Source organism: Macaca nemestrina, chromosome 5, assembly GCF_043159975.1.
Source record: "Macaca nemestrina isolate mMacNem1 chromosome 5, mMacNem.hap1, whole genome shotgun sequence".
Classification (NCBI taxonomy): domain Eukaryota; kingdom Metazoa; phylum Chordata; class Mammalia; order Primates; family Cercopithecidae; genus Macaca; species Macaca nemestrina.
In genome coordinates this window covers 130,858,501-130,884,798 of record NC_092129.1, presented here as the reverse complement: position 1 = coordinate 130,884,798, position 26,298 = coordinate 130,858,501, and the positions used below count along the sequence as shown (strand labels likewise).

The 26,298-nt window shown below is 38.6% G+C and overlaps 1 protein-coding gene across 1 annotated transcript in view; it reads right to left on the bottom strand.

Annotated features, from left to right (window-relative positions):
* The window catches only part of LOC105490872 (PKHD1 ciliary IPT domain containing fibrocystin/polyductin), a 472,028-nt gene that overhangs the window by 313,584 nt on the left and 132,146 nt on the right, over positions 1 to 26,298 (bottom strand). The window contains 1 exon segment of the mRNA XM_071096950.1: positions 18,604 to 18,760. Coding sequence (XP_070953051.1) covers positions 18,604 to 18,760 — 157 coding nt within the window.

The window sequence follows — 26,298 nt, the reverse complement described above, 5'->3', positions numbered from 1 at the left end:
CACTGAGGCCTTCCCTCTCTAGTCTATATAAAATAGCACACCCTAGCTCCTTGCCTAAATGTCTTTTTCTTCGTAATACTTGATATCAGGCATATTATATATTTACAGTTTTATTTTCTGCCCTCTCCCCACCAGAATGCATGCTTCCTGAGGGAAATTATCTGTTTTGTTCACTTCTAAATTCTTGGTGTCTAGAAAAGTTGCTGGTAGGTAGTTGGCACTCAATATACAATTAATTGTTGAGTGAATGAATGAATGGACATATCTTTTTGGAGATTCTGATTTAAGTGGCTCTATTTCTTTATGTACAAACACACACACACACACACTCCCATTTTCTCAGAAAGGATGTTGTTCTTATGCTTAATCTATAAGCCCACATAGTGTCTCAATGAGCAAAGGGGGGCAAAGGATGTAGAGAGAGCAAAGTAACAGAAATGTCTCAAAAGGCAGATTCTACTATAATAAGAAGAGTTGTGGTGAGAGGCAGTAGAGGGCAAAGACTCTTCGTCTGCTAATGTAGTCATAAATCCAGAGTGCCAAGCTATTGAGTTGAGTTTTTGTTGCTTTCTAGAAATCACAGCTGGAAGTAGTTAAACATGCACTGGAGAAATGAGAGGGAGAAAAGAAAAAGGCAAAAATGACTTTAGTCATTATCATGTAACCAAAAATAAAATTTTAAGCCCCCCAAACCAACTGAATTGACCCCTCCTCTTAGGCAAGGGCATTCCAAAGTTAAACTGTAAAACTAATTCAGGCCATGATGGGGAGTGTCAGAGATGCTTCATTATACCCTCCACCTTTTGGAATACAGACATAAGTAACCAGCATTAACATTAAAACAGAGACATTAAGACCGACAAAACAGACTCTGTAGCAATAAGACACTAAATTTCAACCTGACTCTAGTATAGCAACACATGACAGATAGCTGGCCCTGAAAGAAACTGAAGTATTTTACCCCAAAATATATTAAATGGCCCTGCAAAGCTGTCTCTTATGGGGAAAATCTACATTCTGTAGAAAATTCCCTTCCTTTTCTGGATCTTTACCCTGATCCAGGAGAGTGCTAACTAAGAGTCTGTAACCTTTTTAGGTCTGCTAAGAAATATTTACAATCTTTTCTCTCTGAAGCCTGCTACCTGGAGGCTTCATCTGCATAATAAGAACCTTGGGCTCCACAACCACTTATCTTAACCCAGATACTCCCTTCTGTGGATTCCAGGTCTTTAGACAAGTTAGTAAGTTAACCCTTTCAACCAATTACCAATCAGAAAATCTTTGAATCCATCTATGACCTGGAAGCCCCTGTACCTACTTGTCTAATCTTTCCAGACCAAACCAATGTACATCTTATATGTATTGATTGATGTCTTATGTCTCCCTAAAACATATAAAACCAAGTTGTAGCCTGACCACCTTGGGCACATGTACTTAGGACCTCTTGAGACTGTGCCTCAGGCCATGGTCATTCAAATTTGACTCAGAATTAATCTCTTCAAATATTTTACAGAGTTTGACTCTTTTCATTGATAATTGTTTACCTCCATCTTAGTGCAGAGATAGTGATCAATATATGTTTGACTTAACAGTCAAATATGGAGGCTACTTCTTCCCTAACTTCTCTTCAGCTTTCCTCAGCTCTCTTCCTCAAGCCTTCTTTTCTTCAATTCTATGCCATCAGTAACAGTCACGGGATGTATACTTGGACCAGAACCCTTCAAGGGCCTTTTCTTTCAGCCACAATTTAGAACAACACACCCCGCCTAGGTATCCAGTTTCTCCATCTGGAAAATGGGCATGGTAAGAATTTCACCCTCAGAAGATTAAGGTGAGATTTATTGAAATAATTCTTATAGATCCCTGGTCTGAAGTCTGACATCTATTCAATGCAATGGTCTCTGTGGCTATCATCACACTCACCATCTTCACTTCCTCCATTATTGCTATGAAACCATCTTTGCAAAGATTCTGACAATGAGAAAAATCTAACCTGTCTTACTCCATCTTGCTCCTAGCCTCACAGGCTGGCTGGCTTCGCTCATTCCTAGGTGTAGGCCAAACTAACTATGGGAGGAATTTAGTTTATAGTCTAACCTTAAACAAGGATGATAATAAACCTTCCCAAAATTAAACTACCTTTGTAAAACTAATGAAAGTCCACAAGGCTAGGATTATAAGAGGGGCCAAAATTCTGCTAAGATGTTCAGCATATTTAAATGATTACCAGCCATTGTTCGAGAGGTCACAAGATTTGCAACTTTTCCAATTACTGCAACAGATAACATCGCTATTGTAGAAACTAAGATTGGTCTTTTGAGATTTTTTTTAGACTTTTGTATTTCTGACCACCAGCTGACTTCACTCAGATTCATGACCCAAGCCTCAACCAGTCCTGTGGCCCCTACCTAAAGACAGACTCAGTACACAAGGACTGTTTTCCATACCCCTATGATGTCATCCCCAACAAATCAATATTCCCCATACCCTAGTCCCCTGCCCAACAAACTATCCTTGAAAACCCATAACCTCTGAGCCTCCAGGGAGACTGATTTGGGTAATAACTCCATCCCCCAAATGGTGTGGATGGCCTTGCATCAATTGAATGCTTTCTTTACTGCAATGCCATGGTCTTGCCAAATTGATTTTGTCTCTTCAACTGGCAGGAAGAACTCACCAGGTGATTAGATCTACAACCTGCTCAATTTCTATAAGTACCCAACCTCTTGAGCACTGCTAGACCATCTGCATCCAACATCTCTCTGTTACTGGTCCTTTTGAAATATTTTGTCATATATAATATTTCATACTCTAAGGTAAAGCAGCAAGGTCAGTCTACAGGCTCCATGCCAGAGCAGTACCATACTGCTTACCAGACTTCCAAAAGATTCCCCAACAATTTTGACTCTTTTCCTTTCATTGTAATTGTTTGGGTGAAGGAGAAAGGACAAGATGGAGGAAGGTGAACAAGAAGGCATAATCCATGTTGCTTCCAGGTTCTTCCTCACGAACATTCCCGTGCGCAGGAAAATGCAGCCCACCCCGGGAAGATGCAGATCAACCAAGCATGCGCCAGATGACGTCAATCCGAAGAGATCGAAACTTACCCAGCCACACCTATGGAGACGCCCCTATCATGCCCTTATCCCGCCCACTGCCCTCCCCCTTCCAGTACCAATGCATAAAAGTCTGCCACTGGCAGGAGCCAGCGTGACTTCTTCGGCCCCCGCATTTGTGGACTGGAGAACATCACCCGAGAGCGCCGGCGCAACTTCCCTGGCCCCCCACACCTGAGGACCAGAGAACCTCACCCAAGAGTGTGTGCATATTTGCAATAAAAGACTGCCACTTTCTTACATACTTTGGCCTCATGTTTAATTACTTAGATCTCCTAAATTAAATTAAATTAAATTAAAACAGTCATTACATAGAAATGCAGTAATAATCATGGATCCCACCGTGAACAAGAGGGAAGAAATGTGACCTGTGCTACAGATCAAATTTTATGTTAACTAAAATTTTTCCCTCACAGCCACATGTCATTAATGTCCTAAACAATTACATTCAACTGGTAGAACATGGATTTGCATGACAGGACTCCCACATTGTAAATAGTCAGGAAATCTAAACTGACCTTGATGAGCAAGTGGTGAAGGCAGGGAACAAAATCAAGGTTCCTGTTCTGAGTCTGCTATTGACCTCTGAATGAGCCTCAGTAAGTCCCATACAATTGCTGGGCCTCAGATTACTCAGGTCCCAAATCTCTCCTACTCAGTGCCTATCAATCGTCTGTGGTTTCATCCGCAAAGTGGAAGGCAGAATCATAGGTTCCTTTCAACTCTAGAACACTTGACGTCTACATCTTTATGAATGCAGTCAGATGTGCATGGGACACTAATGGAGGCACAAGGCTCATGTTTTCCTGACCCTGTTTGTGCTGCAGTAATCACTAAATTTTCTCTTGAGCAAAATATGAGATGCACAGTCAGGAATTAGAATAAGACTACAGGGAAAACAAGGAAGCTAAAATTTATTCAGCACCTACCATGTGCCAAAATCTGTAAATATATTGTCTGAAATGACCTTCAAAACCAGTCTGTGAGATCAAGATCACATTCTTTATTTCACAGAGCAGAATGTGGCTAAGAGGTATTCATACCTTTCCAGCCCAGAGTAGACAGAACCAAGCATTAGAACCCAGGACCACCCAACCAAAAGGCTCAGATCCTATCCATTTCCACAAACCTTCCCCAGTAGCTCTCAATTAATTAGGGTTGTTCTCATAGTTACATTTAAGGAAAAACATGTGTGAACCTAAGAAAGTTTGCTTATGGCTTGTTTATACATGATTTATTTTAATTTTGTTAATGAAGATATACCTCATCTTATTCCAAAAAGGATTTGAAACAGATTACAAGGATTAGTGGGTAAATATATAAACCTGGTCTTTGTCCCTTTTACCATGAAGCAAAATATTAAATACACTGTAACAAATTGGTAGAAATTTTGAAACATCATTTACTGACAGGAACTAATAATGATGCTAATGAAGGGAGAAAAACTCATCCCAAAGAAAATGAATTATTTGTGTTGTCAGGAGTGTTATAAACAGGACTAATTAATTAATATGAACATCGTTAACTTCTGCTAAAAAGCATCCCCACCCCACTTTCTTAGTGGCAAATATAAGAAAATCTAGGTACATTTAGAAGAAAGTTTGATGAGGAATTCAGGTGTTTTTGCCTGAAATAATTAGATAAACAAATGAAACTTTCTTTGTGTGAAAGAAGATAAAGTTTATACTTAATCTATCTCTGTGCCAAGGCACCAAGACTTTCATCCTCACACTTTATTAGTTTAAAATAAATATACAGTGGGCTGCTTTAAAGGATAGTCACTTGAGTATGGGAGGGCTGTGGGAGGACTTTATTCTATACTTTATAGAGCTTGACCCCATTTCTAAATGCTGAAATAAAGAGCAGGGTTGAAATCAGCCTTTGGCTGTAACCCTTAAATTGCTTGTTATGACTTTCATGAAAGCTGACTATGTCCCACAAGTAACCTTGGGTAATTTTATAAAAATCAATCAACCATCATTATTGCTACTTCCCTCTAAAATAAATAAATGAACACAACTTTTTACATGTAATCACCTCTTTCCATTAAACATCTCTTTTGTTTCTTTTAAAGGGAAGTAAAAGAGACTTTTAGCAGCTAGCTAATGTTTGCAAAGTACATCAAAATCTGCTTTTGACTAACCCAACAATTAGTCATCCCCTATAATAACCACAAAATAATTTGTTGGTTTTTTTTAAGAAAACAAATACACAATTCTATTTTCCCCCTTACAAAAAAAAATTAAAGTATAAATATTTTACCATACAATACTAGTCTCCAAAAGAGTGGCTATACCTACTATCTTCAACTCTTTTTCATGACTGTCTTTTGAACCCTCTCTGGTCAGGCCTTTACCTGATGAACCTGCAAAACTGCTCCTATTAAGGCCACGGATGGCAACCACATTGGTGAATCTAAGGCTCAGTGCTCAGTCCTCCTGAGTGACCAGCTGCTTTTGACACACTTGGTCACCCCTTTCCTAAAACTCCCTCTCCTCATTTGCCCAGCCTCTTTGTTTTTCTTTCTTTCATTTTCTCGTCTCTATTTTAAAAATCCAGTGTCTCTATCCTTCTATCAGATTTTCATCATGTGCTATATTCTATACATTGTATTGAATCTCTAAAGAAAACCTCATAAAATGCAAAAGTGCTAGTAACTCATAAAAGAACAGAAGAATAAATTCTTGTATTTAGAACTTTTGTCTTTCCTTCACCTGATATCTATTTTCATGTCTTCATTTTTAGCAAATCCTAAGAAAGCTCCCTATTGATTCAATGACAGTGAGCACATGGGACTTTTCTAATTAAGTAGGTTAGGTATAAACCCACCTGGTTTTCCTCTACTTCTTAGGCATCCCCTTCTCAGCCTCTCCTGCCTGATTCCTCCTGATCATCCCAACCACTGCCACTTGGTGGGCCCCAAGTCTCAGCCCTCTAAACTCTTTTCTTCTCAGTCTCTGTAGACCATGCCAGTTGTCCCATCTTGTCTTAAGGTTTTAAACACCATTGCATGCTAATTGTCAATGACTCCCAAATTTATATCTCCAAGCCTGTGCCCTCAGCTCAAGATACACATACCCAACTGCCTACTCAACATCTCTACTTGGATGTCTCATAGTTTCTCAACTATGAGTATCCATGAACTCCTTTCCTTGTCCTGCCCCACAGATCTTTCCTCAGTCCTTCCCATTCCATGAATGGTAACTTCATCCTTGCAACTGCTAAGTCTGAAAACCATAGAGTTAACTTTCACTGTCTCTCACTCCATAATCAATACTTCAGGAAATTTTACGCATTCCACCTTCAAAACGTCCCCTATAACCCAACCACTTACCACCTCCACATCTACTTCTGGGGTCGAAGTCACTCTCATCTCACCCATGGATTATTGTAGCAGCATCTTAACTCAGCTCCCTGTTTCTGCCCTTATCCTCTACCTCAGGATCAATTCTCAAAACAGCACTCAGTGCTGCCATTGCTTCTTTTCATGTAAACCTATCATGTTACCTCTCTGCCAAAAATCTTCAATGACTCCCATCATACTTGGAGTCAAAGCCTATCAAACCCTACAGGACTGGTTCTCTCTGGCCCGATCTGCCTCTGTTCTCCCCCTTGTTCCAATATTCCTTTTTGCTCCCTTGCCTCACAACTTTGCTCTTGCTGTGTGCCAATATCCCCAACCACCACCTCCAATGTGTATTCCCTATCCACCTCTCCTGCTGCATTTTTCTCCATGGTACTACGCAAATTTAACAAAAACTATAATTTGCTTATTTTGTTTATTGACCGTTTTCCTTCTAGAAGTAAACACCGTGAGAGCAAGATTGTGGCCTGTTTTGTTCACAGCCATAGTCCCTGTGCCTGGAACAGTGCTGGCACATGGGAAATGCGGTAAGTGATCACTCAATACTTGTTGAATAACGAGGAGTTGAAATTATCAAAGTAAATGAGGTCTCCCAGGGAGGACATGTAGCGTAAGAACAGAAGAAAGATAAGGTGGGTAAAGGTAGGGAAAAAAACTGTCAACCATCAACATTTAAAGGCTAGAATAAGAAAAGGAAGTAGCAAGATTTGTGAGAGTGGATCAAAGAATTAGGTGAATTAGAAGGATCAGAAGGTTGTAGAGACACAGACTCAGGGAAGAGCCTTAAGAACTGTTAATGAGGCAGATGAGTGTGTCAAAACCTTAATGCTATTTTTAGGAAGATCAGGAGAGAAAGGGTGCACAGCCAGCATGTACTAGGTTCGGATGTGAATGTCAGGTGATAAAATAAACCCAGGGAGAGTGATTCTATTTTTAAACAGAGGAAAAATGAGAGGTAAATGGAGGCAAGACCAGGGAAGGATCTGAGAACCCCAATTCATTAGATGAATCTGTATCACCAAGTTAGATAATTCATTTACTTAAAGCTTGAACTATCTAAATTTTTAGATGTAAACTATCTAATTTACTTGCCTGCATTGATTAACCCCCAATTCACCATTTTTTTCTTAAAAAAAATTTAGCAGCCTATATCTTCTTACCTTTCAATTATTAAATAGTCAAATGGATAATTGAGGAAGCCTGTGGAATTCCCTTTCCCTGGAGAATTATAGACAATCACCAATTCAAGATGGACAAATCCTGCTCTGCCTGGGTAAGGAGAGCTGACTGAGTGATCTGGGCAGAGTTGGGGTATATCCCTGTACCTTACTGCAGTGTGCTGCTCTGGAAGCAGGAGCTGGGAGAAAGTGAGAAAGAGAAGGAAAGAGGAGCATTTAGAGAAGGCATCCACAGCTCAAAGAAACCTGCATTGTGACAGGGATGCACACAGCTTCCTTTGTTGGCAAGATCCGGATTAGACTTGTGCCTGATCCACTGGAGCAGAGCCTGGGAAGCCTTCGAGGTGGGCTTGTCCCCGGCCAGAGAGGCGGAAAATCAATTTGGCTGGCAAACGAGAGCCCCCAAGAGCTTAGTCCACGCTCCATAATCCTATCCACAAGCAGCTCAGGAAATAGATGCCTGAGCCCTCACATATTCATGGGGGATGTGAGGCATAAATCAGGCTTTAAGGATTGGGGGCAAAGGGAATGGACTCTCTGGCTGGCTACTAATTAATCAAGCACAGAATACCTAAACCTAGCAACCTGGGATGGAGCCACACACACAGAGAAGCCGAGGCTGCTGCTGCTGCTGCTGCTGTTTTTCCCATTTTTGAAAATTTCAATTAAAATAGATATCAGAAGAAATTTTCCCCTTTAGCTGATACTGCTTATGCATCCCCCTGTTCTTCCTTTAATTAAAAAACATGCTTATTGCAATACTTGCCAGAATCACTTTAACGGTATTTTAATTGTAATGTCTCTGCCTGATTAAAAAAAGAAAATATGAACTAGAAAGTGTTTGCAAAAATGTTCACAGGATACAGGAAAAGAATCAGACACCTCCCCAGAATGGATGCCACATACTAATTCCTTAATTAGCCTGGTACTGCAGTCAAATGGGCAATATAGAGAAATATATATATATGAAATAAAATCACTGACTCAGAGCCACAAACAATAGCAGTTGGGAGAAACCGTTTTCACCAACTCGGATTTCCCTGGCAGGGTAGAGACCCGTGCATCCAACTAAAAATGCTATGCTCAAGATAAGCCCATTCAATGTGGCCAGCCAAGTTTCCACTGTTCTTTACTAAAGGTCTCATAGCCTGTGGGAAATGAGTAGTTGGTCCAGGCTAATTGGCTTCTAGTCCTGACAATTCTATGGGGTTCCTTGTATTGTTTTAGGCTGGTAGTTCTCAAACGTGAACATGCGTCAGAATCACTTGGATGTCTTAAAACACAGACTAATGGGCTTCATTCCCAGAATAGGTTTACTGTAGAGAGTCCAAATTTGTAGTTGGTATAAGTTACCAGGTGATGCCAATGCTGCCGATTGGGGGCCACACTTTGAGAATCATTACTATCGGTAAATTAAGTGGTTGTTCTAGGTGTCCATAGGCTGGTGATGTCTGCTATCATCTAAAATAGGCTGAGAAAATACAAGCCTGGAATTAAAGAATAATTCCCTTAGTCACTCAACCAACATTTACCACTAGTTTCCAGCCCCTCTGCTAAGTACTGAAATAAAAATGTGAAATAGAGTCTCCAGTTCCTGAAGATCACAGTGAAGTTGAATTGCTCCTTCAGGTAAATGGAAATGTGCTGGTTTTAGTGAATTGTCCCACTTTCAAGAGGACCATAAGAGAATATAAAGACTATGACTCAGCTCTTCACTTTTTCTACAAAATATGAAACTCATTAAGGTAACCTTATAACTGTATTAATTCTGTACTAATTATAAAGTGTAAACAAATCTGTGGAAGACAAACTATACAGAAATATTAAAAGGAACTCAAACACTAAGATATAAGTAAATGCCTTTGTTATTATAGCTACCGTTATCAATTACTACCTAACTAAACTTTGATTTCCTTTCTACCTCCAGAAAACCATTACTTATTTTATCAACAAAGCTGCTGGCATTTAAGTGCTCAAGGCCTTCGGCTGTTCCATGGCTTTCTAAAAAGTCACTTAAAATCTCAAGAAGAAAGCCATTTCTAAGGAGAAATATAAGACAAAAAAAAAATTGTCTTTTTCCCAAGGTCTGTACCAAGCATGTAAAAATCCCCCTAGCTACTAAGTTCATTCAGATAATCTTCCCTTTCTCTTTATCAAAGTTCAATTAGCACTGACCCAATCCCATTTTTGACCAGCCTGCAATTTGATACACTTCTCTAAGCAAGCTGTTTTTTCAAAAGATTCCAAATATAATTATTCTCTGAATACTATAAAAATGATTTGGCTATAGAATAATTGTATTCGAAATAAAAGCTAACAATACTTTTCTTATAGTATTTATTAATTTTTAAAAATGAGAATACAGTACTTCCTACCTTTACCTGACCCCAGGAATATTGTATAGAAACTATAACAATGAAATGCTCAGTCTCCAACATATTTTTATCTACACAAGAATCCCAAATACAAAAGTACTTCAGATTTCTAGCTCCACTTCCAGTCTGGATGAATAGGATATAGGGATCATTAATGAACAAATGAGATGGAGAGGTAAAGACAGACCAAGTCCTGCATGACCCTGTAAGCCATATTAAGTTTGGACTTGAACTTACAGGCTAATGGAAAGCCAATGAAAGGTTTTAAGTAAGGAAGCTTGAAACATTTATCTTTCATTACTGAAAATATTATAGCTTCTGTGCTAGGAAGGGACTGGTCCCTTTCAGTAGCATTTTTCATGTTACAATACCCAAGTTGTCAAGACATAAAACTGTAAATTGTTCAATATCTATGTTTCTGTCTGTCTGCCCATCTATTGAAAGCATGTCCTTTCTCATAGCAATGGCTTATCTTTCATTTAAGGCTAATCAAGTGTGTCTGGGACTGTTCTCTGGAGTAAATAATGTAAGCCATTGTCTGATTGGAAAAATAAGGGGTCTCAGAGCTAAGTGTCCCCCACATTAAAAAGCCTTTGTCTCTGATCTCCTGATACACAAATAGTAAATAAAATTGGTCACTGTCTGGACTAATCCACTAACATTTGAGGGTACCAGGAAGGACTCTGATTATAGAGAAATTCTCAACAAACATGAATCTGCCTCTTCAGGTCAGAAACTCATTTATTATTATTCATTCAGCAATTATTTGAGTACCTGTTTCATGCCTAGAGATAAAATGGTGCTGGCAATACAATACAAAGGTGAGCAAAAACAGATCTGGCTCTTCCTTTCTTCAGTTTACAGCCTAGATCTTTATAAGCCTTCAAAAAGGTAGAGGGAAGAAAAAATACACCTTGACATTCTATGTGTAAAGAATTAATATAGAAGAAATTCAAGTTGTTAAGCAATTAAAAATTCTATCAGTAACCCACTTAGCTTTGAATATCAGCAAAGTCCCCCTCTCATAAAATAAGTAACACCTACTTGTCACCAAGAAAAGTCCAGCACATGATGACACCCAAGAGTTAAGATTGGACTTCAAAAATACTCGGGCTAGCTCTGATGCTAACTTTGTCAGGCTTCCCTTCTGAATAATAGCACAGACCAGCCCCTTAGAGGGTACCATGCCTGCCAAATAGAGGAAGAAACTTTACTCATTCCTATACAGCTCTTCCTCCAGTGAGCTGCACACACAAACAACATTAACATCCAGCAGGGGTTGATACAAGACATTTTCTCCCTACACAGGGAAGGGAATCACCATTATTTCCATTTTGTACATTGATTTGAGGACCAGAGCCTTACCCAAAACCATAAAAGAGTGTGTGACTGACTCAAAATTGAAATCAGGCTCCAGTTTGCTGACCAAACTGCATTGAATCAACCTTGTTGTATTGTCTGCACATAAGCATCCTATCTTCTGGCTTGAAGGGTTTTGACTACAAAAGAGGGCAATTCAGTCCATCTTTTACAGCCAACTTGCAGATAAATTATTTTGAATTTACCAATTCGCAACAATGTTACCAGCCTACAAAACCCTCTCATGTTGACCAAGATATTCTACAGTTAGAGAAAAAAAAATAAATTATTGTTGAATATCATATTTTTATCATATTTTTATGCCTGCCTTCAGATTTTTTTTATCCTAACTGGTAGCTATGAAGTCTTGAAACTATAGGCATAGGTTTAAATGCCAAGTGACTCACACAGACCTGATGCACAAAGAGATCACAAGTAACGGCTCAGGAAAGTTCTGTGTCATAGCATTTCTAGATAACTGCATTGGAAAGCATTATCTGAAGCATGCATCTACTGAATCTGAGGCTGGCTTAGTGCTAACTAGAAGCAACCAAGTATACAATCCCTGGGATTTAAAAACAAAAACAAAAAACAAACAAACAAACAACCACCACCACCAAACGCTGTGCTAGGTTCATCATTTAAAATCTCACTCTGAAATCCTCAAACGCTTGTCAAGGATGAAGGAATTCTACACTGAACCTGACAGTGAGTCAGAAGAAGATGCTTCACCTCAATAAACCAAGAATATGCATTTCCATGCCACAGAAACCCCAGATGCAATGGACTCAAAAAGATCTGAATGTCCTCAAAATTGTGGACTAAAAAAACAGTTGAGAGAAAATGAGATCATGTTCTAAGCTACACCAGAAAAACATGTTTCTGTGAAGTCAAAGTAACAAGGAGAATGCAGGCAAGCAAATGGATCCACTTCTCCATCCGTCCCTCCCTTGCAATAGAAGGAAAAACACTTCAATATGCATTCTGAAGATAACAGAAGCAAAAGCAATCCAAGGTCTTTATTACCCAGCTAATTCTTTCAGTAATCCAGTTTGCTTTGTATATAGAAGCAGCCGCTATCTGTAAATAAAATTGTATTTTAAGCCTGATATTCAGCCATATCTCCTGTTATCTCTGACAGTCCAAAAGTAACAAAAACTAACATTAATTGAGTTCTTACTCTGGACCAGGCTGTGTGCTAATGGCTTTACAAATATTCCCTCATTTAATACTCAAAACATACATAGGAGACAGGCAATACATTGTGATATTGCCATGCAACAATGATAAATGCTTGTTCTCATTGTTACTATTATTATCATTATAGCCAGGCATCACCTTAGTAAGGAAGAACCTGAGACTTACAGAAGGTCTGCAACTTGCCCAAGGTCACAGAGCAGAGAAGTAGTGGAGCCCAGATTCAGACTCAGTTCCTTATGGCTAGAAATACTGCCAAGCATTTAACTGCTTTAGTATACACCAGTAGACCAAAAAATAGAAAATCACATTAAAGGAAACCAGTGTGCTATTAAGCAGCAACAGAGACTGGAAACAAGTTTCTGCTCAGACACAAGCATTGTGAGTAGTAAGAAACTACAAACTGCCTTCCTTTTTCATTATATATATTTAAGGCAAACAACAGGATGTTTTCATGTGTGTATGTGTATGAATAAATATGTATTATATATAATGAAGAAATTACTACAGTCAAACAAATTAGCATAGCAATCACTTCACATAGTTACCTTCTTTTGTGTTGTGTGTGTGATAAGAGTACCTAAACCTAAGAGCTCAACACCAAGGGGAGAGTTCATTCTCCCCTAATTGACCCTTTCATTAATCATTATCGTTACACAACTTCACATCAAGCTGCTTGATGACCAGATCAGAAAGAGATACATTGCTTCATTCAGGAAATATGAATGTTTCCCCAACTACAGACCACAACCCAAGATCCTTGCCCGGGATGCAGAATGCTCTGACAAGAGGGTAACGTTCCTTCTTTGTGATTATGGCTCATCATAATTACTTGGAATAAAAATAATAAATTTTAATTCAGCAATGCCTATGGCCGTTGGGCATCTTAACATAAAAGAATGAAAATATAATTAACTAAATCAAGGCAATATGCCTATTTCCATCCTAGCTCATTAGTATTAATTGATTGGGTTAATTCTCTTTTGTGTTTAACGGTACCCCTAAAAATATTTTTTTTTAAAAAAAAAGGGAGGGAGGGCACAAAGGAGGGAAGAAGTAGAGAGAGTAAGTAAACAAAAGTTTTGGATCTTTTTCTAATTAAAGTGAAATAATAAATGCAGCTGAAGCTCTTATCATGGTCACAAAAGAATCTGCTATTTTTTTAAGTTTGGGAGTCAGCATAAATTATGACACAAAACATTGGGGCCACTTCTCAATTGCCCCCCAAACATTTATGATCCTCCCTTCTACTATGTAAGTCATATGTGTAAGGAAAAAATGTCAATTCTATTTTATAGATGAAAATATGAGTAAGGCACAGAGAGTTTAAGACCCTTGAGGGTCCATAAAGTGTTGGCTTTCCTGTTGTATGAGCCTCGTCTTCTACATATCAGGATGCTGGTTTCCATGAATGGAAAAATAATATAGAGGACATAATACCTTCATAAAGCAGTTCCAAATGCAGTTCTTAGGTGATCTAGTTTCACTGTTACTTAACAGTAATCCTTTCAATATATATATACTTCATGTAGAATGTATTCTTTGTAATATAGAAATGGCTGAGAAAGTACTTCCACTATAATTTCATATTTTGTTTGTTAAAATCTTTTGAAGAAATTATTTTTTGGCTTGAAATTTCTTAGGCTTTATCTAAGCCTGCAGATGGTATCAGAAAAACTAAAGAAAATTTCACTCAGCTATTTTTCTGACACTGTGAATGTATATGAAAAAGATAGGGCCGGGCGCGGTGGCTCAAGCCTGTAACCCCAGCACTTTGGGAGGCCGAGATGGGCGGATCACGAGGTCAGGAGATTGAGACCACCCTGGCTAACACGGTGAAACCCCGTCTCTACTAAAAAATACAAAAAACTAGACAGGCGAGGTGGTGGGTGCCTGTAGTCCCAGCTACTTGGGAGGCTGAGGCAGGAGAATGGCATAAACCTGGGAGGCGGAGCTTGCAGTGAGCTGAGATCCGGCCACTGCACTCCAGCCTGGGTGACAGAGCCAGACTCCGTCTCAAAAAAAAAAAAAGAAAGAAAGAAAGAAAAAGATATTAACAGATATTTGGAGAGCGAGTTGCTGTTGTTGTTGTTGTTGATAATGATTATGATTATTCAATCTTATATTTGAAGAGCTCTTTATTATCTTTCAAGTACTTTCACACATATTATAGACCAAGGGAAGACACTAAAAGAGGTTTATAGCTATGTTACATTGACCAGATATTTAAGAGTTGTAGTTCTTCACCAATGAAGACTTTGGTCAAATGCCTTTTAGAAACAGAAATATAACTTACAAACAGATTTTATATTCCTAATAATTCATCATAATATGCATATATATAGACAGGTGTGTGTATGTACATATTGTGCATGTATATATGTATATGTGAATATATATGTAAGTGTATATGTGTGTACTTATACAAACATACGTGTGTGTGTGTAATCATTGAGAACTAAGGACAGTGAAAGTAAATTAGTTGGGAAAAATGGTATTTAAGAGAACAAGGGTTTAAAATATATACTTCTTAAATTTCACCCAGGACCATTTACTTGTCCATTCTTTCTACAATCATCACATAATTTTTGAGACTTCGTCATGCATCAGGCAATGTTCTAGACCCTGAAGAGACAACAGTAAATATATTGATGAAATCCTTTGCCTTTTTTGTTCTAGTAGAGGAGATAGACTATAAATAAGCAAGTAAATTGATAATATACCATGTGATGATAAGTACTATGAAGAAAAGTAAAGCAACATCAAAGGAAAAAGAGTTCTGGGGAATGGCTATAATTTTAGAAATGATGGCCAGCAAGTCCTCCCAGATTAGTTGATATATTCTCAAAGAGCAAATGAAATAGGTGAGCCAGCCACATGAATGTGGAAGAAGAGCATTCCAGGCCATAGACATTATGAGTAAAGGTCCTGAGGCAGGTATATTCATAGAAGAACTAGAGCAGAGTGAATGAGGAAGACGAGGTCAATGAAGGGATCAGAGGTTAAATAATAGTAAGGACTTTTGATTTGATTCCCAGTGAGTTGAGATTCCACTGGAGGTTTTGAGGAGAGAAGTAATAAGATCTGACTTAAATTTTTAAAGGAAATGGACTATAAACTGCTGGTGGTTTACTTTACCATATAGCATAAAAGTCAAATATCAGTGACTTAAACCCATGAAGCCTTGTTTTCCTATCACAAAGAGTAATTTCAGAGGCGGGTGGTTGAATGCCTTATCATGGAAACTCCAGAGTCATCAGGGTCCCGGTTTCCTCCTATTCTTCTGCTTTTCCATTCTAACTAACAAGTAGCATCATGGTCCAAAATAGAGGCTGAAAATGTTGCTGTGTCACATTTACATACCAGCAAGTAGGAAAGAGAAAGAAGGAAGGGAAAATAGGGTGTACTTCCTACTGGGTCATCTCTACTTTTGGAAATTTCTCAGATGTTCTGCAGGGTACTTCTTCCATCTCATGGAAAGCCCTTAGCCACATAGCTATGTCTAGCTACAAAAGTGTTCAGGAAACAGAGTATTTCAGCTGAGTACATTGTTGCCACCAATGAAATTAGGGTTTTGCTACTAACGAAAACAAGGAATCAGAAACATGGGAACCAAATAAGGGGCAATTTAAGATGGTCTAGGCCAAAAATATGGTAGTTAAGACTAGGTTAGTACCAATGAAGTGTTGCTACATGGGACACATGTTGGAGATCCAGCCAACAGGGTTCACTGATGGGCTAGTCATAGGAGGTGAAAGAAAGAAAGAGGTCTTGGATGCCTCCATGGTTTTTGGTCTGAGCCACTGGACGTATACAATTCCAACAAGTGAGATGGAGAATTTCCTCAAACTTTGATTTGTGTATATGTTAATATCTATGTGATCGCAATATGTCTCAGACATAAATGATCTGCCCTTCACCTCCTCTCCATTCTCCAACTCTAATCTTACATAATTGACACCCAGATTACCCCACTATTCATTTGGCCTCACTGCCAGCATCACTTGTTTTAGAACCAGAAGTTTTAGTCTTTTATATTTACTTTCTAAGTATTTTTTCTTTGGTAATATTACATGTTACTGCCATTAAGTATTCTTCTTCTTTTTTTTTTTTTCTTGTATTTCACATAACAATCCTAGGCCACTCAATAAGCATTCATAAATTATCTGTTGAACAAAATTTGATGTGTGTCCTTGCCCTGTTCTCATTCTTTCTAGAAGTTATGACCTATATCTCTATAATAAAAACCTGAGTTTCACTCTAGGCAGCTCTGTTTTTTGCCAACAACTCCTGTATCTTATTTGTGTAGAAACTGGAATCTACTACTTAGCCTTACATCCTACCTACTCCTCCTCCCCAAGAGAAAGAGGAGATCCTTCAGATGACTTACTCTCCCTCTCCACAGGATGAGGGTTTGTCCTTCCAAACCTAACTCACTTATCTAAATAATATGAGAGTGAAATATTGCCTAAACCAGAAATACTAAGAAAAAACACTATGGGAAGGTGACAGGTTGGGGCAAGTATTGGGATTGCTCAGATATTTAAATCTTTAAGAGTGGGAAGTCAAATGAATGTTATACTTATCCTGCCTTTCTCCTATACTTTTCTCTCCTTCTGATGCCTCTTCTCCATTTTCAGCCTCTGGTCCTGTCAACACTATTTACCTGGAAGTAACAGTACATCCAGAGATTTAGTAATCCAAGACTTTCAGCTGGGAAACTTCTCCCAAATGGTAGTAGCAATATAAGCCCAAGACCTTTGAATGCCTGAAGGGGAGCCCATCCTCCTGCAGAATTTGATTCATATGGAGAAAGCCCTGGTTAAAGGCCTGCCAAGAGTATCTTTTCTCTGAAATGAGGCTTTAGGTCTGTAATTTTCCCTTGTCATTGCTGGTCCTTAGGTAGTTGATGACTGTCTATAGTGGCATTCCCATAGCCACTAGCTACAAACACACACACACACACACACACACACACACACACACACACACAAAGACAAAGACAGGGCAAGAGCCCAAGCTGACAGACCATTTTATCCCCTAAAGGGCACTAATTAACTGGTTTGACCGAAAACTTCTCCTTGCTATACAAGAGTGAAAAAAATAACTTCCAGCATAGAGAATGACAAAATGCCTAAATCCTCATTCAGTCTAAAAGAGACAAGTATTAAAATTCCATTAGTTTATCCCGTTTAAAATATTTTATTTTTCCCCTCATGTAACTATGTTCTTTAATAAGAATGAATGTTTGTGTGTTAAATATATTTATAGTAAAGAACAGTGTTTTAGTGCAGAGTTTCATAGATATCCATAACTAATCATATCTCCCAAGTAATTTTCATTTGCCAATGAACAGAGGCACTTTGATAACTATTCCTTATTTTCTGCCACTAAAGTAGGCCATGATTTTTATTCTCATTTAGCAGATAAGGAAAGAAATGCACAAAGAGGTGAAATAACTGACTTAGCCATTTAAAGATGTGGTAGTAGAGTTGAAATTCGAAATCTCAGCCTCTTCCAACTTCCTAAACCCTAGAGCTATATAGCCGGTTTTACAATAAGAAAGCCTATTTATATGACTTTCCATGGGACCAAGAAGTCAAAACCACAACAGGGTAAAAGCAGGAAGACATTGCTTTCTTGGCAGGGTGTTTCAAAGGCGGCAACGTTAACCAATTTCAGGGTATTTTGCTATATTGTGGGGGCTGTCCTGGATAAGCATGACTAAAAAGTGCTTGAATAAAGGAGCATATTCTTTGAGAACACTGTTAACCTTCTTGTTTTTGAAAAATTAAAATAATCAAGCTCTGTGCTTATTATAAGAGTCCAAAGAAAGGCCTTTCACTTTGAACCCTCTGACCACTTCTTCCTTTACATAGTAAAATTTCAGTTTGGTCTGAGGACAAATTGTCAACTAAGTTCTGGAACTTATCCAAAAAGTTTCCCTCCTCCCTCCCTCCTACAAGTGATATAATTACATAAAATAATATCACCAATCTACAAACTCCACAGACCTTTAATGAGCAGTAAGTTGAGGACGCTTGTGTTAGTGTCCAGCAGAAGCGATTGGCCATTCTCCACTGTGACGTTGTCGCCATCTTGTGGCAGCCTTTCAGGAAACCAGCTGTGAGTCCGGGACCATCTCCGGCAGAACTGTAAAGAAAAGTTGCCCTGGAAAAAGACAGCTGGGTTGGTGGGTGGGTTAGTTGCTTGGCTGGTCCGTTGCTTCGTTGGTTCACTGGTTTGTTGGTTTGTTGGTTCATTCACTGATTTTGGGTGGGATGGTATAAGTATTGAATCAAAATAGAAACTTCTCAAAGAAAGTAAAATTAATTTAAATATTTTAAATGTCTCCATAAAATTGGTTACCTCTCTCTTTTTCATATGACTAAGCTAAACAGGAAAAAATACGAAAGGCAAAATTATATTTGAAGTTCTTCTGTGCCCAGCCCCTGGAATTCTCCAATAACATGCTGGTAATGTTTTCTTACCTTTTTTTTCCCCTGTAGCACAGGCTCCATTCTACCTAACAGATGAGGTTGATTCCATTTATTTTTACAGACATGTATTGAATCTTGGACAAAAAGTCATAAATAGCCTGGAATAGGGGGAATTAAAATGTTCTGCTTGATGGGTGGCATTTTGCTTTATGTAATTGGTATCATTTTTCACTGGCTCTACTGCCAAGAGTCCCTGTTTTATAGGAACATTCCTCTTCCCAAGTGCTCAGATCTATCCTCCCACTCGGCCTTTTTTGATATTATTGTTGCCTTTCCCCCTGTGTCTGGTGCATCAGGGCTGAACAAAGCCCATGCAGGCATAGGCAGAATGCCGACTGACTTCAGATGACAAGTAAACAGCCTGGAACCTTTGAGTGAGGGGTAGGGAGCCGTACTGACAGAAGGAGCCAGAAAAGGAAGCACTCCCTCTCCATCCCAGCCTTCAGTCCCTCTCTCAGAGCTTTTGACTTTCCTGTTAATTTATGGTCACTCTGATGTCATATGTTTTTTAAAACAGGGACATAAAAATCACAGAAAGCAACATTCAGCTCATGCAAGAGGCTGGAAATATGTCTAAATGCCTTGTGAAGTTGTGGAAGTATAATTACGATAAACACAATAAAATCACAACAGAGAAGGTGATTCCTTCAAGGTAATACGTATGACATGTGTAAGCCACTCTCTCCAGTCTTCTTCCCATTCGGATTCCAACCAAATGTGAAGCCCAAGTTCCTATAAAAATAAACTGCCCAGAAGGTCCTCTCATGATGTGTTAGAGGCAGATGGGAAAAGATCATTAGAAGGGAAGGCATGTTTGTAATATCGACAACTACACCTACTCAGAGAATAGTGCTCTAGAGTATTTCTGAGACAGAAGATGGAAAATTGTGTTGCCAGAAGAGCCGTTACATTTTCCAGAAGAGGATACAGACCCCAAGGTCAACAGTGCTGAGATGCAGACCCAACACAATCACTGAGAAGGCTTTGCGATTTATTCATTTTCTACATCTGCAAAGAAATAAAAGTCTATGACTCATCACAATTTAAGAGATGGAAAGAAATAAGGCATAGTGATAACCAGTTCCAGTATCACAGAAAAACGTATAGGTGACACAGGAGCATCATTGTGAACTGCTGACTATCTGTAGGCTACAAAAGTAGGAGAGAATTTTAACTCTAGATGATTTCACTATAGGACTAGCTTTAGGTTGGTAAAATAATAAACAGTACTTCTTATAAGGTTACATATATTATACATTCTTATAACCCTTTAATTTACACCTGTAGAATACAGAAAGAGGAAAGGGAGGCAAATCAAAGGAAACTGGAATGAAAGAAGGTGGGGAAAACAGAGATGGTAAAGTAAACTGCAGAACAGGGTGAACCAGGTTATCTGTATTGTCAGCTCAGAGTCCATGATAAAAGGACTTTTGAAAAATCTTGGATTTCCAGAAGGCCAGAGATGGAAAGAACTCTAGCAAAATCCTATCCCATAATTTTACAGATGCTATTTTAGGCAGTGTTCCTTAGAGCTTAATAAAATGTAGATTCCTCTAGTGTCATCATATACCTATGAAATCAAAAGTTCAAGAAGTGGGACCCAGAGATCTACAATTTTAATGATCCCCTCAGATGACACTTCTGCATCAAAATTTAAGGATCAATTCAGGGCAAGGGCTGGAGGGGGAGGAGATACATCTTTAAAAGGAACCAAGAAGTTTTCTCCAAACCAACATCCAAAGCTTAGGATCTTTGGCCAGGATCACCCAAAGACTAGCAAGCTGGGAAGGATGATGTGTTGGTGAACTATACGAAATATGAAGAATTCAGCAGCATAACCCTTTCTGAGACATTAACCTGGTGGTCAGATCCATAACCCAGTCACAGAACTGCGAAGAAAACTAGGGCTCATTACGCACACAGTAAAATGATCTGGAACAACTAGAAATTAGTTACATATTTAAGTGGGTCAAAGGTAGACTATTTCATGGTGTTATCCATTAATTAATTTGAGAACATTTTTAAATTTTTATGATTAGCACAGATATCTGTTATCTAGCTCTCAATAAGCTTTAGAGACTTTCTCGCTCTGAAGTACCTGCTTATGCCATTTGCTGCCTTCCATGTGCTATAACCTCTTGGCCTACCCTGTCAGCCTTCAAAGATTGCTGTACTTGGTCCCAACCCAGTCGGTGGAAAGGTCAAATTCTGTTATCTCTACTTTTCAGTGGAGAAAGCAAAGGCTCAAAGTGTTTAAATGATGTGTCAAAGTTCACAGTGATGGAGGCAAACTGGAATCATGAAAAGGAAGCACCCATTTGAAGTTTTTCCCTTACTGTGGCCTCTCCTGGGATGCTCTTTCCCAAAAGATCTGCATGGCTCACTCCCTTACTTAATTCATGCCTCTGCTCAAGTATCACCTCCTTATCTGTATTATTATTTTTAAAAAGCACCCCCAATCATTCCTTCTCCCCTAATAATGCTTCATTCTAGTATTAAATAATACAATTCCTTGCATATTTGGTTATCACTTATTAAGCTTACTCAAATGAAGCAGGGACTTGGTTTGGGTCATTGCTATATCCCCACCTCCCTAAAAGATGTCTAGCACATAGTAGTTGCTCAATAAATGTTTTTGAATAATTTATTAAATGAATCTTATACCCGCTGGTGCCATACATGCTTTTACAGATATCTCACACACACACACACACACACACACACACACCTCTTCCTAATGCAATAGGTGAATACACAGGTGCTAAGACCTTAAAAATGCTATATCCTCTAGGTCTTCTCAAACATTTACATTCCTTTTCATGTTTTCAAGCTCCATTTAAACATATAAACATAAACCAAATGATGAATAGTGCTACTTAATTGGAACCTGAGACTCAAATTCGATCTCATAAAATCGTTCGCCAATTTTTTCTTTTGCCTTAAGTTTCTGTATTCAATGTGGCCAATGTCAAATGAATACAGGTGTTTAAGCATTCAGTTTCAAGAGACCTAAGCTTCTTTGTGCCCTGAATTCCCCTTAGCATAACAAAGATATCTTGAGATGTATAAATGTTTATTGATGTACTCATGCTTTTACACAAAATAATGACTAAATACTAAAAAATCTAAAAATTAGTACAGCCTCCACTGTGTACCAGCTACCTGGGGAAGTAGAAGAGCGGAATATCTCTATGATTGCAAGTTATCAGTGTAATCCATGATTACATGCACGTTGCCATAAGAATTTTAGCTCTCCTACATTTTTCAGTTAACAGAGCTGGTGGTATCATTTCCTCCCAGCAAAATGCTCCATGAAACAGTAAGGATGGCTCACCTTCCAACATTTTCATCCTCCAATCCGTGTCACTTTGATCCAATCAAGAAAAAAAAATGCCAACAGCATTGATTAAAGATTTTGTCAATATATTTGAGAATGTCTCTGTTGATACCAACATATTTTTGGTGAAGGCCATGTTCTGTGTCAACAACCCAGCTTACTTCCACCTAATATAAGCTCTTTCCTCTATAGTTCCCATGATGCTCAGCCTTTAGCTTTAGTGTTCTTCCTGGAGATAAACACATCACTCATTCTTATTCTGCAGATGAAGAAAATCATTTCCTCATAGGCATATGGGGGCAGGTGTGAAAACAGAGATACAAGAATTGCCCAGAACATGACCTCGTCTTTGCATATAGCCCCAAATAAACCCAAAAAAAGCAAGAAAAAAACTTTCCTCCCTCAGCTAGGAAGCTTATGCAATTTGTTTTCTTCTTACAGCACGTCAGCACTTCTCTGAACTTCACGGAATGTGCAGTGTCTGCAAATCTTACATGTCACCTTAAATGTACTTGCAACACCACCAGAGTTATCTTGAAAGAAGTCATTGATCAGCAAGTTGGAACACCCGGCAAAGCAAAGACCTATTTGTGAGTGTATGCATTGAGCTGGGGTGGCAGAGGAGGTGGGGTATGGGAATCTCTCTAACCACAGTGTCTCCTGACTGACAAGGACAAGAAAGAACTGTGCTGACACCTCACCAGAATGTCTTCTTCCTTAGCATCCAAATCCTGGAAATAGGAAAAGACAAGTCCCTGTAACCATTTTCTCCACTCCGTATCCTTCTTTATTTTCTCCAAAGCACTCATCTCTACCTAATACAATGTATACTGGTTCATAATCAGTCAACCCCTAATAGAATATAAGCATCACAAGAGTGTCTTGGTTTTCTGCTGTATCCCTAGTACCTACAACAATGCCCGGCATCTATTGGCTACCCCAAAAATATGTCTGAATGAATAAATGGTCAGCTCTTATTTGGACTTATGATGCCATAATGAAAAATACCTTAATAACTGAAATAATATGTCATGAAGCTATAATTTAATTTTATTCAGTTCTTCTTTACATTGAAATGTTTTAATTTTTATGAAACCAACTTTATTTACCTTTTTGTGACATTCTTCATTACATTATAGATAAAACATCCTCTTTCATCCTGACATAAATATCACTTAAATGTCCTTCTTGATTGGTGGGTTTTATATTTGCATGTTACTCCTCAACTAACTTACAATTTATGTTGATGGAAAGTTTTATACCTTTTGCTTCTTCTTATTCCTTGCTTTTTTCCCCAAAATAGCTGAGTGTCTTCATATTATTCATTAAATAACATTTATTCTCCCAATTAATACTCTTGGCTATTTTAACAGTTGAATTATAATGTTGGATGATATTTAAACCTATTGGCCAATTAAAATCCCAAATCCTTTTGTATGAGCTAATATAAAGGCATTTCTCTCTCTCTCTCTCTCTCACACACACACACACACACACACACAAAGTGACCTCATCCTTGTTCTTAAGGTACTTATATTTAGAAAAAATACAGATAGCCAGATAATTAAAGTGTGATTGATTCAATAATTAAAGGCATAACCAAGATGCTATGGGAGTTCAGAGGATTAGATGGCTGACCATGGTGGAGATAGCCTTACAGGGGAAATCAAGTGCATTAAACATCATTTTCTCTTTTTAATCTGGATACAACAGATAACACAAGTTGAGATTATTTCAGCTGATTATAAAACAAAAGATAGTGTAGAAAAGTCAACTATCTACAAATCCAGGATTATGAATAGAGCCCCTAACCTATAATCTAATAACTCTTTAGGGAACAAAAAGGAAATTGAATTAGTTTGGCATAATTTATTCTTACTGACCTCATGCAGACTCTAAGTGATCACTTTCTTTTCTCGGTGGTTATAAACCCCTCATGATTACAAGATAACATGAGAATGTCCTTCCACACTGCACTGTGTAGCACATTGACTACTCAAAGAAATGTCAACAGTGCTTTTTGTCAGAGACTCCTGCCCAGTTCAAATTGACCCTTTCTCATCATTAGAGAACCAGGCAATTCATTGTCTTATCTCTCGGTTCTACACACTTCCTATCCTCTGCGATTTCTCAAAGATTGCTGACACTACCTCAGTGCTTCATATATCTAAGTTATTAGCACTCTTAAGCTTCAGAAGATTTTCCAAGTCTGCAGACAGGACAAATTTACAGTCTTCTTTTATCCTTTCCTCTATTTGAATCTTCAAATCTCCTCTAATAGCATCTCTTCTGAATTTTAAGTCCAAAGACCTTTCCACTTGTGGGAGAAAAAAAAAATGATAATGATAGCTGCTGATTATTGAATGTCTCTAATGTCCCAAGCACAATGCTATACATTTTACTTACAGTATCACTAATCCTTATGTAAACCCTGAATATCTGAGACAGGTCTCAGTTAATTTAGAAAGTTTATTTTGCCAAGGTTGAGGATGCATGCCCGTGACACCGCCTCAGCAGGTCCTGATGACATGTGCCCAAGGTGGTTGGGACACAGCTTGGTTTTATACATTTTAGGGAGACATGAGACATCAATCAATATATGTAAGATGTACCTTGGTTCCATCTGGGACAACTCGAAGTGGGGAGGGGACTTCCAGGTCACAGGGAGACGAGAGACAAATGATTGCATTACATTCTTTTAAGTTTCCGATTAGCTTTTTCGAAGGAGGCAATCAGATCTGCATCTATCTCTGCAAGCAGAGGGATGACTTTGACTAGAATGGGAGGCAGGTTTGCCCTAAGTAGTTCCCAGCTTGACTTTTCCCTTTAGCTTAGTGATTTGGGACTCCCCAAGATTTATTTTCCTTTCATACTTGTAACTAAAAAATGTAGGTGTTACTCTTTCCACGTAAAGTTTAATTAATAATAATGGCCAACACTTACTGGGTGCACTTAACAGGTATTATCTCATTATACACTCGTTTCAGACTACTTTCCAGGAACTACAGAGTAAATGGATCCCTGCCTTCAACAAATGTTTATTGAGCACCCACTACACACCAGGTACAAAACAAATGCCTGACCTCATGGAGCTTATATTTTAGGGAGATAACAGGTTAAATATATAAAACTAATAGTGTGCTGTGACAGAGAAAAGAAACAGGGTGAAGTGGATCAGAAGTGCCAGGGTGGGAAGAGCTATTTGATATGGAGTGATCAGGGACTTCCCTGATTGGACTGGGTTGGGATTGGAGCAGAGAAATAGAGTATGAGCCCGAGGTTATCCAGGGAGGACCTTGAAGAAGGAGTGAGTTCAGAGCACTGCAGGTGCAGCAAGAAGGACAGATAGGGCGGCTGGCCCTGGAGAAAGGAACGCTGTACAGACAGGTGGCCTTTCTACTGATGCAACCAGAAACACTGCACAAAGACCTGGGTAGACATCAAATTCTTCATATGTCATAGAAAAAAGAATCAAGTAAAACACTCAGTAACATATAACGAGGTCAGCAAACTACAGTCCACAACCCACTATTTTGATATTGGCACATGGCACATGGCATGACAATTCATTTACATATTGTTGGTGACTGGTTTCAGTTTGTGACAGAGGCAACATGACCCACAAAGCCTAAAATATTTACTATCTGGCTCTTTATAGGAAAAGTTTGGGGACCCCTGGTATATTATATTTCATACTATACTATCAGTATAGTACCTACAATATGCGCACTATAGTATATCTATAGTACATCAGTATTAAAACATGTGCAAAATGGAACTTTCTGTAATTGAAAATAAGTAATTATAATACAGCTACCTGAGAGTTGATGGACTGCAAGCAAAAACATCTTAGTAAAGGATATACATTAAAG